The sequence below is a fragment of the Vipera ursinii genome (assembly GCF_947247035.1).
Source record: "Vipera ursinii genome assembly, contig: scaffold_125, whole genome shotgun sequence".
Taxonomy (NCBI): Eukaryota; Metazoa; Chordata; class Lepidosauria; order Squamata; family Viperidae; genus Vipera; species Vipera ursinii.
Window position 1 is genome coordinate 24,196 of NW_028148406.1, and position 15,096 is coordinate 39,291.

Genomic DNA, 15,096 nt, shown 5'->3' on the forward strand with positions numbered 1-15,096 from the left:
GAAGCTGCAGAGCCATTTTGCGTTTTCATTTATTCCTTTCTGGATTCACGGTGCTTGCGCACCCGCCTTGCCCTGGGCTCATCAAATGCAGCCGGTTCAAATTTTATTTTCCCCGCCACCTTCAATTTCCACTTCCCAAACCCAAGGCACGCGGGTTCAATCTTCCCCCCCCTTCTTATCCCCAAAGAAGAACACCGACAAAACAACACCAGCGTTTCTGTCTTTTATTTGCCTCACAAGAGAATTTCTGGGGGTTTCTTTTTGTGTGTGTGTGTGTGAACAGATAGCTCAGATGCCCTGCAAATCTTTTTCATACACTAAAGAGGGGAAGAATTCGAGGATAGGAGGGGAGCAGCAGTGAGAAAGAGGGGGGGGGGAAACTCGGCATCTCAAGCAAAGGCAGCAAAAAAAAATGCTTTACAGTATAATTTGGAGGGGGGGCTCCCCTCCCAGGTCCAGCGATGAGAAGACGAGGAACCGTCCTGCCTTGAAGCCCCCCCCCCACCCCAGCACCCCCACGTTTCCTGAAAGCAGCAGCTGAAGAGAAGGGAGGCATGAGGGGAGGGGGGGGAAAGGAATTACAGGATTGAGGACTTGCAAACATCAGCTGCCCTTCTTTGCTAGGACGATGCAGGCACTAAGGGGGGGACTAATGAGCCTCATCCGAGAATAGCAGCCTCTTTTTTTTTTTTTTTAATTGATTCGGGGGTTCCTAAAATTCCGGCCGGCAAAACGAGCCTTGCTTCCCAGCTCCTCTTCGATTCTAGATGGGGAGGAAAACAAGAAAGAAAACCGTCTTGAAAATCCAGCAAGAAATGCAGGTACCACAGCAACTCAGCTCAAAAGTTAAAGTCACACACGGGTTGTTTAAAAGAATCTTGACTTCCCCACCGACTTTGCTGGTCAGGCCCCCAAAGGGAATCGGCATGATCCTAGGACACTGCAACCGGTTATAAATCCGAGTCAATTGCCAAGTGTCTGAATTCTGATCACCTCCCCGCCATCGTGGGGGGGGGGGGGTGCTACAATGATCGTAAGTGCGAAAAAATGGTCGCAAAGTCCCTTTTTCCCCCATGCCATCGTAACTTGGAACAGTCGCTAAACGAACTGTTTAAGAGGACCCACAAGTGAAATGCTTTTAAAATTATAGAACAAGGACAGTAAAGATCAAAAGGGGAAAATGAAAACAAAAGTTATTCGACGGAAAGAGAAACAACTGTTTTCTTTTTTTTCTTTTCCATCGTTTTGATTTCTTTATTCTTCTGTGCTTTCCTGAACGTTTTAAATAAAAAAATATATTTTTTTTTCCCCCTTCTGCTACCGCTTTTCAGTGCATAGAGCAGAACTTGGCAATCTTACAGGAACCCCGATTTTAGAGAACAATTTGATTTAGAGAACAATTTCTTAGAGCCACAGATCATGCTGGCCTTGACCCCAACGATATCTGGCCTATAAAAACTCCTCTTACCTTAGAAGCTGGTTGTATTTAGCTAGACGTTCAGATCGGCAAGGAGCGCCGGTCTTAATCTGGTAAAAGAAAATTAAACCAAGGAATACGAGTCAACAAGGAACTGAGCACACGCAAGCAGTGGCGTCATTTTCATGTCACAACAGAGACCACTTAGCTAGGACCTAACCACAGTTTCTCCAACAAGCCACAGAACTATTATTCTCATAACAATACACCGGTGTTTCTCCACCACAGCCACTCTGAAGATGTGTGGACTTCAGCTCCCAGAATCTGACTCAGGGATTCTGGGAGTTGAAGTCCACACATCTTCAAAATGGCTGTCGTACATTCTGCAGGACACCAGATTGCAGTGCATCACACAAAGCCCCCCAAAAGCATGCCACACCATGGCTTGTTTCACAAACCACGATTGGTCATATGAAACAAAGTAGTGTTCTACCATACCTCCAGATCTCTCCAGTTCCTTCTGGCATTATTATTATTATTATTATTATTATTATTATTATTATTATTATTATTATTATTATTTATTAATTATTATTATTACTATTTATTTATTTATTTATTTAATTAATTAAATTCCATTTATATCCCGCCCTTCTCCGAAGACTCAGGGCGGCCTTCATTCTATGTATATGCCTGCTTATTAGGGCATCATCATCATCATCATCATCATCATCATCATCATCATCATCATTATTATTATTATTATTATTATTATTATTATTATTATTATTATTATTATTATCCTCCAGCAGGGGTCTTCAAACCTGGCCCTTTTACGACTTGTGAACTTCAGCTCCCAGAATTCCTCAGCCAGGCACATTGGCTGAAGAATTCTGGAAGCTGAAATCCACAAGTGGTAAAAGGGACAGGTTTGAAGACCCCTGCCCTCCAGCAATGCATGACCGCCAATTTCTGCCCCCCCACATCCTCCCTCAGCAACCTTTGGGGCAGGCAAAGGCTCACCTGTCCGGTGCAGAGGCCAACCACCAAATCCGCAATGAAGGTGTCTTCGGTCTCTCCGGAGCGATGGCTCACCATCACCCCCCACCCGTTGGACTGGGCCATCTTGCAGCTAAAAAGGAGAAGAAAGGAGACACCATGGGGTGATTTTCCAAAGCAGCAAAGATCAAACCAGGCGCTGGGAGACTTCGCAACAGTTTGTAAGTGTCAAAAATGGTCATAAATCCCTTTTTTTGATGCTGCCGTAACTTCAAACGGTCACTAAGTGAATCGTAAGTCAAGGACGACCTAAAACGAGCCTGAATTTTGGTCATGTGACCCTAGGGAATGTCTAGGGGTCATTAAGTGTGAAAAACAATCTTGAGTCACTTTTTCCCACTGCCGTCGTAACGTCAAAAGGATTTCCCTGTAGTTCCAATCTCACATTTTGTACATCACGAGATTTTCTCTCTCTAAACCTGGTTTAATGCCTGGAACAGTCACTAAACGAACGGTTAGGTCAAGGACCACCCGTGTTCTCATTTATGAGCCCCTTTGTGAGATCTCCGGAGTTTCGCCAGGTCCCGCCTGCCTCCCCCCACCGCCCCGGAAGACTTACGCCTGCAGCGACTCGGTGACGGATCCGATCTGGTTCACTTTGAGGAGAAGGCAGTTGCACGACTTCTCCTGCACCGCTTTGCTGATGCGTTTGGGGTTGGTCACCGTCAGGTCGTCCCCCACCACTTGGATCCCCGCCTCGGCCGTGAACTTCTTCCAGGCGGCCCAGTCATCCTGGTCAAAGGGATCTTCAATGGAAACCACTAAAAAGGACGGGATGGGGGGAGGGAGAAGAGATGGATCTGTGATGGAGCTGACTGGGCTCCCGAGATTTCTGGGAATGCAACTTGATTTTTATTTTATTTTATATCCTCTCCTTGATTAGTTTCCATCCACTGTTTCTTGTCTTGCACCAGGAGGCAGGACAAGAAACAACGGAGGGAAACTATCTAGGAGAGAAGCAACCTGGAATTAAGGAGAAACTTCCTAACAGTGAGAACAATTAACCAGTGGGACAGCTCTCCCCCCCCTCCCCAATTTGCCCAACGACTTAATTTCCTTGGGCCTCGCTCCTTTAAAATTTTAAAGCTGAGCGACATTACAGAAATTGAAAACTTTAAATGGAACATCAACCAAAGCGATATATGGAGATTATATCTTTCTCCCTAGCATTTAATATTTTGCTCTAGAGAAACGGATCTGGGCTACGACGCCTATACACCCTTCATTAAAAAGGAGAATCCTTTAGTTCCAAGTTTACCTTCGTACAACAAGGAAACTCACTCCAGAAGAGAGCGACTTCCTTTGCGGCACCCTTAACGGCGAAGGATCTGAATTCAAAACCAGCCACACAGCATACAAACCTGGGTAATTTTTGACAAAGCCCTTGTACAGATCAGCCAGCTGATCAGGAGAGATGTATCGGCTAGGATCATCTGGGGATTTAAAGTCTAGGTCGTACTTCCCATCGCGGTAAAATTCAGAAGCCGCCACGTCCATGCCGATGACGATCTTATCCGTGTAGCCGGCCTTGCTGATGGCATTCTTCAACAGCTCCAGAGCTAAAAAAACACGAGCAGAGCCACTCAGCAAAGGAATGGTTAACAATGAAGCAGAATAGAACAGAACAGAAAATATGAAATGGAATGGAATAGAATAGAAAATATGGAATGGAATAGACGGTTGTAAGGGACCTTGGAGGTCTTCTAGTCCAACCAGGCAGGAAACTCTTACCATTTCAGACAAATTCTTCATATAATTTTTGTTTTAAAAAGATAAATAAATAAAATGAAGAAAACCTCCATTCAGTTCTTCATAATCTGGGAAGGTGGTTTCTGGATTCTATTAAATCAGTTTCCTAGAATAGATCACTCCAGGAAGGAGTCAAACCAGGTCTCTGTCAGGCTTTTGATTGTATTCATGGTTATGTATTCCAGTCTCCTGGCCAAATTCCCGGGGGTGTCTACCGATGGCATAACCCTGTCTGTTTCTCAAACTCTGCCATGTTGAAAGATGTGGACGTCAACTCCCAGAATTCCTCGGTCAACACGGAGAATAAATCAAATCAAATTTATAATTTTAAATAAATTAAATTATACATTCTGAGAATTGAAATCCGCTCATGCTGGCTGGAGAATCCTACGAGTTGAAATCTACTCATGCTGGCTGGGGCATTCTGGGAGTTGGAAGTCTACTCATGCTGGCTGGGGGATTCTGGGAGTTGAAGCCCACTTGCCAAGTTTGAGAAACAGCCTTAACAACCCAACCATCTAGGCAAATTACCTTCCTTGTTCTCCAGGATGTTGGGGGCAAAGCCGCCTTCATCGCCCACGTTGGTGGCATCCTTGCCGTATTTCTCCTTGATGACGTTCTTCAGGTTGTGGTACACTTCCGCCCCGATGCGCATGGCTTCCTTGAAACTCTCTGCTCCGACAGGAAGGATCATAAACTCCTGCATAGCCAACTTGTTCCCAGCGTGAGAACCACCGTTGATCACGTTGAAAGCCTATGGAGACATTGAGGATCCCACAAAGAAGGATTGAACAACAAACCAGAGAGAACAAGCGTAAACCAACTCAGGCTTCTAGTCCTTAACACTCCCAACAGCCTTGCACCAGTCCCATTTCCAAATAGACTCGAGTTTCAACCAGTTGCTTAATTACTGTTTGAATTATGACGCCTCCTCAAAGCTACTTAGAACCCAGTTTTGAAGTTTGGATGTCGGTCCCTCCATGGTGATGTGACTGTATTTGGGGTGCTCAGCAACCAAATTATTTAGGGGCCTTTGCAGTCCTCCATAGTTGCATGAGGCTTTTGCCAGGAACCAGAATCTATTTCTGGTTTTCAGCTAAAGACATCCCCTAGCTGGTTAAATAAGTTCCTTCAGTGACCCAGGGGTCACTTAAGAACCCCCACAGAGTAAAAGGTCATACGAATGGGTTGTTCACGAGGTAACCCGCTTTACGACCATCCCGACTTATGACTGTAATTGCCAGGATCAATTATGGTCATAAATCAAGGACTACCTGTATACCGAAACACAAATATAATAAATAAATAAATAAATTGACAAAAGCCAGTCTGAGAATCGTCACAGTTCACACGGCCAACTCTTAGTGTGATGCATGGACATGAAAAGGGACTGGAGGGGTCTGGGGTTTGTCTATGGAGATTCTTAAGTCATCCAGGTTATAGTTGCCCCAAAGTTGCTTTTTCAAGAGGCGACTGGACTTGTTTGTTTTTCCCTTGAAGACATTTTGCTTCTTATCCAAGAAGCCCTACATGGCTTAGGCCCGGGGTACTTGAGAGACCACCTGCTGCCAACGTCAACCTCCCATCGCCCGGTCCACTCCTCACGGTGCCGTCGGCCAGGCAATGCCGGCTGGCGACCCCCAGGGGGAGAGCCTTCTCTGTGGGCGCGCCGACTCTCTGGAACGAACTGCCCCCCGGAGCTGCGGACGGCCCCTGACCTTCGGTCCTTCCGCCGTGACCTAAAGACCTGGTTATTCCAACAAGCGGGCCTGGACTGATCATGGTTTTTAAATTTGGTTTTTTTATTGGTTTAAATTGTTCTTATTTCTTATATTATTTAATCCTTTTTTTAATTTTTGTGTTTATCTCTTTTAACTTTTTATTGTTGTGAGCCTCCCTGAGTCCTCAGGGAGAAGGGCGGCATATAAATTTAATAAACCTAAATTTAATAATAAACCTAAGCTTCTTCAGCTCTGACTGGATGGTGGGGAATGGAAGGATGTACATTCCTTGCAGACAGCCACTTCAGTTGCCTCTTGAAAAAGCACATGGGGTTTGCCTCAAGGCGGAAGTTTTCCCATGCTGTGGAATTTGTTTTAAAAAAAATAGAAAAAACACTGCAATCTCTGGATCAATCCCCACATTCTACTGCCTGAAGGGGGGAAAAAATTCCCACAAGGGAAGACAATCAAATCCTCTTGCAAGGGATTAACAAAGTCCTTCTCCACGAAGGATTAACTAATTTGTGCACTGACGCTCAAGGATTTGATCTGCAGTTTCGCTTTTGGCCCAGATTCTGCTTTCCGCACCACACAGCAAAATATAAACTTACAGGCACCGGCAAAATAACTTCTTTGTTCCCGGCCAGATCAGCAATGTGGCGATACAGAGGCACGTCCTTCTCTGCCGCACCAGCCTTGCACACCGCAAGGGAGACACCCAAGATTGCGTTCGCACCAAATTTAGCTGCCAGGAAGAAAAAGGTAGGGGGGAGAGGAATATTATTTGCTTGCAATGAGCTCTCCCATAATTTGCTACCTCTTCACATCTGGCACGTTTAAAATTAAGACAAACAGATTTATGCTATTTTGGACTGGAATGTTTTTTCCCTATTTCAATCTCTACTGCCATCCCTTTCAAAATCTCGGGCTCCAATTCAATCCGCAACTAACAATAGAGGGAATTCAACAACGGGGCCCAAAAATTTCCGTTGCTAAGCAGGACAGTGACTTGTGCCCCAGTTTATGACCTTTTTTTGCCACCTACATCAGCTGGCAGTGAACCATAGGTCATGCAGTCCTGATGGAACTTAAGGGCACCACGCTGGGCTGCTCTGGACCCACTCACGTAAGGAAATTAGTTCCACAGCCTCCAGGTTTATGATTTATTTATTTTTTTGCCATTGTTAAATGAATCACGCAGTTGGCGAATGAATCCAGCTTTCCCCATTGATTTTGCTTGTGGAAAGCCAGCTGGGAAGATTGCAAATCATGATCACAGGACCCCAGGATGCTGCAAGGGTGATGATAAATATGGGCCAGTTGCCAAGCAACCAAATTTTGATCATGTGACCACAGAGGATGCTGCAATGGGAAAAACTGGTCCTAGGTCACTTTTTTCCAATGCCCCTGTAGCTTCCAAGAGTCACTAAATGTATGGCTATAATCAAGGGCTTCATGCCACTAATAACTACTAGTGAACAACTAATGAAGTCTAAATAATAAATAACTAGTCAATTTTAACTAACAGCCGAGGTGGGCAGCTAGGAGACCGAGTGCCCAATCTCTGCCTTCTCTCCTTGCTAACCATTTTAATGCTCCAAAGGGCAACCTATTTCTTTGCAAAGGATTGGATCAAGGAGCAGGAGAGCAACAAGGGTGTATCAATGGAGAATTTCAAAATAATTTCCCTCCCCATTGGCAGGGGCACCACTTCCTTCCCTTACACTTGTTCTCAGATCCATCCATGTCAATCATCAGCTTGTCGATTTTTTCCTGTTCCACCACGCTTACATTCTGCAAGGGGGGGGAAAGAGAAGAGGGGTGAGAAGCCAAGCGTGGTTCAGCTTTTGATGCCCACCCACCATCCAGTCCTGGGCGATCAAATTTTTCCCTCCCCCACTCGTTGTGCCTTCTAATTCTATTAGAATTGTAATTTTAGGCAAATTTTAGGACCTGTGGACTTCTACTCCCAGAATTCCCCAGCCAACCACGCCTTAAACCATGCCAAGGTCTGACACCCCTACTTTAAAGCTATGTAATGGCTGGCTCGGGAATTCTGGGACTTTGAAGTCCACAGGTCTTAAAAAGTTGCCAAGGTTGGACACCCCAGGCTTAAAGCTTAAAGGGGATCCTTTACTGCCTTTTAAAAAAAAATATTTGACAATTGTGCCAGTAATAAACAATGGATTGGAAGTTGCCCCATTTGACGACCTCCCTTGCCAAAGTTGTTAAGCGAGGCTTCCCCCTTGACTTTGCTTGTCAGAAGGTCGCAAAAAGGGACCACGTGATCTTGGGACACAGCAATGGTCATTAAGTGTGAACCACTTGCCAGGCAGCTGAATTTAGATTGCGTGATCGTGGGGATGCCACGAAGAGTGTAACTGTAAAAAAAAAAAGGTCGTAATTCACACTTTTCAGCGCCGTTGTAACTTTGAAGAATCACTAAACAAGCTGTAGTTTGCCTGTATTAAAAACGGACGCTTCCTATTTCAGCCACGCTACCCTTCCCAAATCGTGCAAGGTGCTCGTTTTTAGCAACCCCCTCCCAAAAAACAGGCACTTTGCTCCTTCCAACGACCTTGAAACACACACAGGCACCCATGCAAAGGATTTTAAAAACAAAACACATTTTCCAATGCTGCAAAGCACTCAGCCTACACTACAGGGTTAGTCAAACGAGGATCATGCCTACCTTGTTAACCAGGGCGGGTGCAATAGTTTTATTCACGTGCTCAACAGCTTTTGAGACACCTGCAAGGAACAATCAGATCCATCACTACACTCCAAAACTCCCCAAGGAACGACAGCCATTAGTACAGGCAGGCAGGATTTCAGTCTCCTGGTCCTCAAGACAAAGAGATTAAGAAGCGTGCAGTCACAAGATTGTTAAATCCCCTTTTTTTAACAATTACGGAGAGCGGAAAAGCGTCATCCAGGAATGCCAGCGAGAAAGTCAGCCCCAATATCATGCAAGATGGTAGTAGTCTGGCAGGTGTGCATCGGTTACCTGAGTGCACAGAGCTGGTGCCAGGAACATATTAACATACTTAACGGCTCTGGAGACACCTGAAGGGGGCAACATTTGTGGAGGAAAAGAGAAGAGAAATGGAGAAAGAAAAAGATGAATGCCCACAAAAAGAAAGACAGAAGAGCACCAAGTGCATGGAAGGGGGGCGGGGGGAATAGATAGATGATAGATAGATGATAGATAGATAGATAGATAGATAGATAGATAGATAGATAGATAGATAGATAGATAGATAGATAGATGATAGAGATATTTGAAGTTAGTAAAAATAAAAACGATGAACTCCGGAATATAAGAGAAAATTATTCTTTACTGCTGAGCTTTCGTCAACAAGCTCAGCAATAAAGAAGAATTTTCTCTTATATCCTGGAGTTCGTTTTTATTTTTACTAACTTCAAATGTCTACACCTGGGATTCCAGTTTTTAAATTTATTTTATATATATGTATGTATGTATATATACTGCTCAAAAAATAAAGGGAACACTTAAACAACACAATGTACTGTATTTAATAGTAGGATGTCTTAGAAAGAGCCAGTGGCCTAAAGGTTAGAACAATTGCCTAAGGTGCAATCGGCCCAGGTTCGAATCTCAGAAGGGTATGGCTGACTGATGAGAACAAATAAGTTTGAAATGCGTATCAGTCTCTTTAATTCTTTGTTAGCAATCCAAAAAATTTACACACACACACACACACACACACACACACACACACACACACACACACACACATATATATATATATATATATATATATATATATATATATATATATATATATATATATATATATATATATATATGTAGGTCTTGGCGTATTCGGGTCTTTTCCCGCGTAGGATTGAGGGTGTCTTGGCGACGTTTCGACGAGGTCCCACTCGTCACCTTCAGGCTGAAGATGACGAGTGGGACCTCGTCGAAACGTCGCCAAGACACCCTCAATCCTACACGCCAAGACCTACATACCTATACCCATGAAAATCTACGAAAACACACACACATACACACACTCTAATTCAACTTTGCAACTCTTGAGCAGAACAAATCTCCATTTTTTTCCTCTCTTTGTTACAACACCGAGTCGTTTCCCCATGGATGGGTCTTGAAGCAGGCTGACAAGCCATCCATCCAGAATTTCCTAAAGCACAGTGGTCAAAGGGCGGTCAGGATCTTCCAGAAAAGGAAGTCTTCCTTTCTCCTCCAAGATGATGGGAGAACGTATGAAATAAAAAAAGGGGGGGTAACCTTATTCAGACTGGGACGGCTGTTTGCAAGGAGGTATTTATGTCGGAGCACGTCGGGGGAACCATGTGTTCAATAAATACGGAATTATTCAAAGCAAAGCAGAGCCAAATCGATGAATCTCAAATGAAAGCTACAGCAGCCACCACTAGCCGGAAGGGATTACCTTTCCCCAGGAAACGTGTTTTGTCATTGTCCCGGAGTTCCAGGGCTTCGTAGATACCGGTTGAGGCTCCGCTGGGAACAGCAGCACGGAAGAGGCCTACAAACAAAGGAGAACCCCATTTGAGGAGCCGAAGACGACCCATTTTTCCAGCCTTGTGAATAATTAAAAAAAAAGATTTAAGAACATATGGGGGGGGGGTGTTTGTGTGTCCCAGTTCTTCAAGGTAGCTAACCTTTCTTAGTGTAGAGGTCTACTTCAACGGTGGGGTTCCCACGAGAGTCGAAGATCTCACGGGCTTGGACCTTGAGGATGGACATTTTGTAGGTCTAAAGAGAAAGGACAAGGCAAAAAAATATATTTAACTTTCCAAACCCCAACATAGCCACGTATTCTGGAAGCCAGGAAAGTGAAGCAGCTTTTTCCAGCAAAAATCGAAGATCTGTAGGTTCCTAAGGCAAGCACGTCAATTGATTATTTAAAAAAATAAAAAATGAACTACTCCCATCATCCACAACTGGCATGGCATCCAGACCAGGGTTTATTTGGGGGGGGTGGGATAGCCCATGCATCTAATCCTTAGATTAACCTGAGATTCTGTTTGGGCTAGGAAGCAGACTATGGTGGTGTCCTCTGGACCCAGTGAAGGACAAACAAAAAGTAATCCCATTTTTGTTAGTATTTCAACAGAGGAAAGGAGGTAAATTGACCCACAGGAATTTGAAGAAGGCAGACGAAAAGAACAATATTAAACGACCAGAACCTGCAGCTGCCCTGCTAAACCCTTTTAAATGTACTGGGGGGGGGGGAGAAAGAAAAAAGACAAAGAAAACAATGAACCGCATTCTTTGCAATTCCAGTCTTTGCCCTGCAGAAAGAACTCTTAAAAACATTTCACATGGTCAAAAAGCATGGAAAAGCCGGGGCATTTACCGGAAGGGAAGCCAGCCCCCTTGCGCAAATCCTTCCCCCAGCTAAGGTCACCTTCAAATTAAGCGCCGCCCTGAAAACAGGCATGGGGGGGGGGAAAGGGTGCTTGAATTAAGATAATAAAAAAAAAATCACGTGTCTGTTTCGGGCTGGGGGAATAAAATGGGGCCTCCCCACAAGACGCAGATCCGTCTGCTTGGAAACCAGCCTGCTCTCACGGATCTTGCTTGATCTGACTCAGCATTTTATGTAACTGTAAAAAAAAAAAACCTTGCAGGAAATCAGAGTTCTGGAATTGTAGAGTGAGTGACTCGGTTGCTTTTTTCCCCCTCCTCCCAGCCCGGAGGTGCAGATTCGCCTCTGGAGCAAGGAATAAAAATGCGGGTCCCTTGCTCCTAAGCCCAGATTTCTCCAAGCAAAGGCCTTCCCACCTGTTGAGACTACAGTTACCAACATTCCCGGCCCTTCTGGAGGGCGATAATGGGAACGGGAGTCCAGCTTAAAAGGGAAGACCAGAATGGAATGAGCTGTTCTGTCTGGATGGATCCAGATCTGCAATTGCAGTTTGAGACAAGCCACCCAATCTCTGCCTTACGACACTGTACAGGTAGTCCTCGATTTACAAGTGTCCATTTAGTTGACCGGTCAAAATTACAACAGCACTGGGGCAACTGACTCCTGTTTATGACCATCGCAGTGTCCCGGGGTCATGTGATCCTCTGACAAGCAATGGGAAAATCTTAACGATATTAATGATATTATCTTCTTAACTTCAGGATTCACTTAACAAGCCAGAAAGGTTGTAAAATGGGGCAAAAAATAATAATAATCAAGTCTCGCTCAGCAACATGAAGGTTGGACTCAACTGTGGTCGTAAATTGAGGACTACCTGTATTGTCTTTTTCCTTTACTTATCGACCTATTTAAATTCTTTTCTGCAAGCCCCAGGGATCTCATCTCTCTATTCTGGGACCTTCTCCAAACTCTTCAAATGAAAATCTGAGTATGACACCACACTCTTCCGTTCACCCTAGCTGACCATCTGGGGCTGCTCTAGGGATAAAATTACCTAGGAAGTAAAAAAAAAGTTATTTCAGCTTCCCAGGAGAATATAACCCTGAGGTGCTAACTTTCTACTTCAGCAAGAAATGTTTTGGGTTACAGGCTGAATTTATACTACATTCTCACCTGTTGCGCTAGCCTCCCAAAAGTCTTTTTTTTTAAGACTGAAGGGGGTGTGTGTTCAAACTTGGCCATTTTATGACTTGTGGACTTCAACTCCCAGAATTCCTCAGCCAGGGGTTTGAAGACCCCTGGACTGAAGGGATGAGAATTTGCTGTGCCTCATTGCAAAGCAACTTCTAACTCAAGCTAGCAGGTTTAAGACGCGTGGAAGCCCACGCGTCTTAAACCTACTACGCTTCAGAAATCTGCATTTAACAAACTCTCAAACCTTCTGTTTCTCTCCAAATTAAGCAGAAATTTGAGTTTTCCAAGCCCTCCAAAAAACGGTACAAACAAGCACTCCCAATAGGAGCCAAAGGAAACCTAGAGTATCCTTTCCCCATCCTGTGCTAGCTGGGAATTCTAGGTATTGGAGTCCCGTCTCCCTGCAGGCCACCAGCTGGGGGTCAGAAGGTTGAGGAAGAGTTCCCACATTAAATATTTCGGGAAGGCAGAAAGGCGTAAAGACTTCAAAGCCTTTAAAGGACTGTGCAACCTTCCCCATTTTGTCAACCATTGCCCAAGACCGTGCAAAAGAATTAAAGGATGATTAAGGCAACAAGCTAAATAAACCATGCAATTAAATGTCACCGTTGGAGGATGTGACTAAGCCTCTCTCTCCGCCCCCCCCCCCAGGATGGGGAAATTTGGCTGCATGGCTGAGAATGAAACTCACACTTTGCCAAAGGGGGGGTAGGCTCAGCCTGAATGGAACCTTTTAGCACATGGCTGCAACTTTCTCTGCAACTGTCCTTCCCATCAATCAAGGCTTGTCCTTCTCAGGCAACAGAAGCATGTGAGGCATGAAACCCGGGTCAGCCTCCAGATGCTTCAGGCCATCTCCCTCTTCATCATTTCCGCCTTAAGAAAAGGGGGGGCGGTGTTTTCTCCACGTGGTCCCCTTCTTCATGTGCAAGGATGCCCGCATCTCGGCTACCCACAAGCCAATCTGCTTTTACAAAAGCAAATGGCTTCTGAAGATGCCCAGCCTGGAAAGGCCTCTGCAGAACTCTACAAACAGACAGACACACACACACACACACACACAACCCACCACACACCAGCTAAAAAAAAAAAAGAAAGGTAATTTCTCCTGAAGATCAGGGTCATCCTGCAGCTTCTCCTAATGCGTAAGCAAATAAAAAATAAAGAAAATTTGAATAAGACCAGCGAGGCAAATGAAGTCGTCGTCCCCCCCCCCCTCCCCTTCATTTGCCCTGCTGGTCTCCTTCAAATTTTATTTCCCTTAAATAAAAATGAATTTGCAGATGTAGAAAACCGCAGGCTTTCTGTGCAAGTGAGCAGGAGCAACAAGTTATGGAGAAAGTGAGAGCCCCCCACCCCCTCACCCCTTCCCCATTTTTACCCCTCTCTTCAGCCCTCCCCCTCCTAAACAAAGGGATCCATCCATCTTTGACCGCCATGGAAGCCACAGGAGCTAAGATACTGACCAAAAAAGTGTCTCAAGCATCCTTTTTCCTAAAAAACAAGTTTCCTCTTCTGGAGCCTTACAGCATCCTATTCGCTTTGCATGAGCTGGACCAGAACCTCAAGTTTCTTTTTACTCTTATTTTTCAAGCTTGCTTTGGTTTTAGGCCACAGGTTTTTCGACCAATGCCCTCCAGACCTGTTGGGACTACTGGACACCCGCCCACCATCCCCACTTCGCGCACCTCCATCACCAGGCAGGGAACCATAGGTCATGCAGTCCTGATAAACTACAAGGGCGCCATGTTGGGCTGCTCTGGACCACTCGCTTAAAGGAAACTAGTTTCACAGCCTCCAGGTGGCACGATGCAAGTCTTAAAGAAGAACGTTAAATAAGTACCAAATTAAATTAAATTAAATTTTTAAAACGCGTAATTAAAATCCTGAAAATGGAAAGGAAGCTGGAGGGGGGGTGTGCCTTTTTATTCTTAGCCATGCAATCTTCGAAAACGTTTGCAAAAGGGCCGCCCCACCCTAAGACACACTTATTTCCTTTTCCTTGCACAAGAAAATTGCAAAACATCTTGACCACAGTTTGCAAACGTCTGAAAGGAAATTTAAATATATGTGTGTGTATATTTTGCTGCAAAATATTCCCCCCTATCCTCCAAAGGAAGCCCTTTCCCAACTTACCTTAGGCTAAGTTCTCGCGCTGCAGCAGCACCTAAGAAAATAAATTACGATAGTGCTTTTTTTTTGGAAAAATTAAAGAAAATCTAATCACTGCAACACGGTTGGCCTGGCGCACCGGGGAAGTGAAGGAGAGGCGGCCGGCGCGCACTAAACTATAGCCCAGACCATGCAGATGAGATGTCTCGTTGCGGCTTCTCATTGGCCGGCCGCGCCGCCCTTCCGCCCGCCGATTGGCCAACGGGGCCTCTCGCCAGCTCGGCCTCTTGGCGCGTGCGCTACGTGCTCGGGTACCTTCGGCTTTTCGCAGTCGCGTGGGCGGGCCTAATCCAGTTTGATTTCCTTTTTTAATTTCTGTAGAGAGAAGTGGGGGGGAAAAAACCCCTCCATTTTGTAAAGCGGAAGGAAATATTTTGAACACGTTTTTATTTCATACCTTTTTTTA

General features: G+C 44.9%; 1 protein-coding gene across 1 annotated transcript; it reads right to left on the reverse strand.

The window, feature by feature from the left end:
- Positions 1-214: 214 nt before the first annotated feature.
- LOC310650538 (alpha-enolase) lies at positions 215-14,807 on the reverse strand. Its single transcript, XM_083380100.1, has 12 exons — positions 14,655-14,807; positions 10,615-10,708; positions 10,383-10,478; positions 8,639-8,697; positions 7,671-7,740; positions 6,558-6,691; positions 4,757-4,979; positions 3,838-4,035; positions 3,036-3,237; positions 2,441-2,549; positions 1,469-1,527; positions 215-763 (listed from the first exon to the last, which is right to left on the reverse strand). The coding sequence occupies exons 2-12, from the start codon at positions 10,697-10,699 to the stop codon at positions 694-696; spliced, it is 1,305 nt and encodes a 434-aa protein (XP_083236226.1). The 5' UTR covers positions 10,700-10,708; positions 14,655-14,807; the 3' UTR covers positions 215-693.
- Positions 14,808-15,096: the final 289 nt, after the last annotated feature.

Bases quoted from the DNA above. Each gene is read 5' to 3' on its own strand.
- LOC310650538 (XM_083380100.1), bottom strand. From the start codon at position 10,699: ATGTCCATCCTCAAGGTCCAAGCCCGTGAGATCTTCGACTCTCGTGGG. The intron at 10,479-10,614 runs GTTAGCTACCTT...CTTTGTTTGTAG, and splicing joins AGACCTCTACACTAAGAAAG to GCCTCTTCCGTGCTGCTGTT. The intron at 3,238-3,837 runs GTTTGTATGCTG...CGTCCTTTTTAG, and splicing joins CTTTGTCAAAAATTACCCAG to TGGTTTCCATTGAAGATCCC.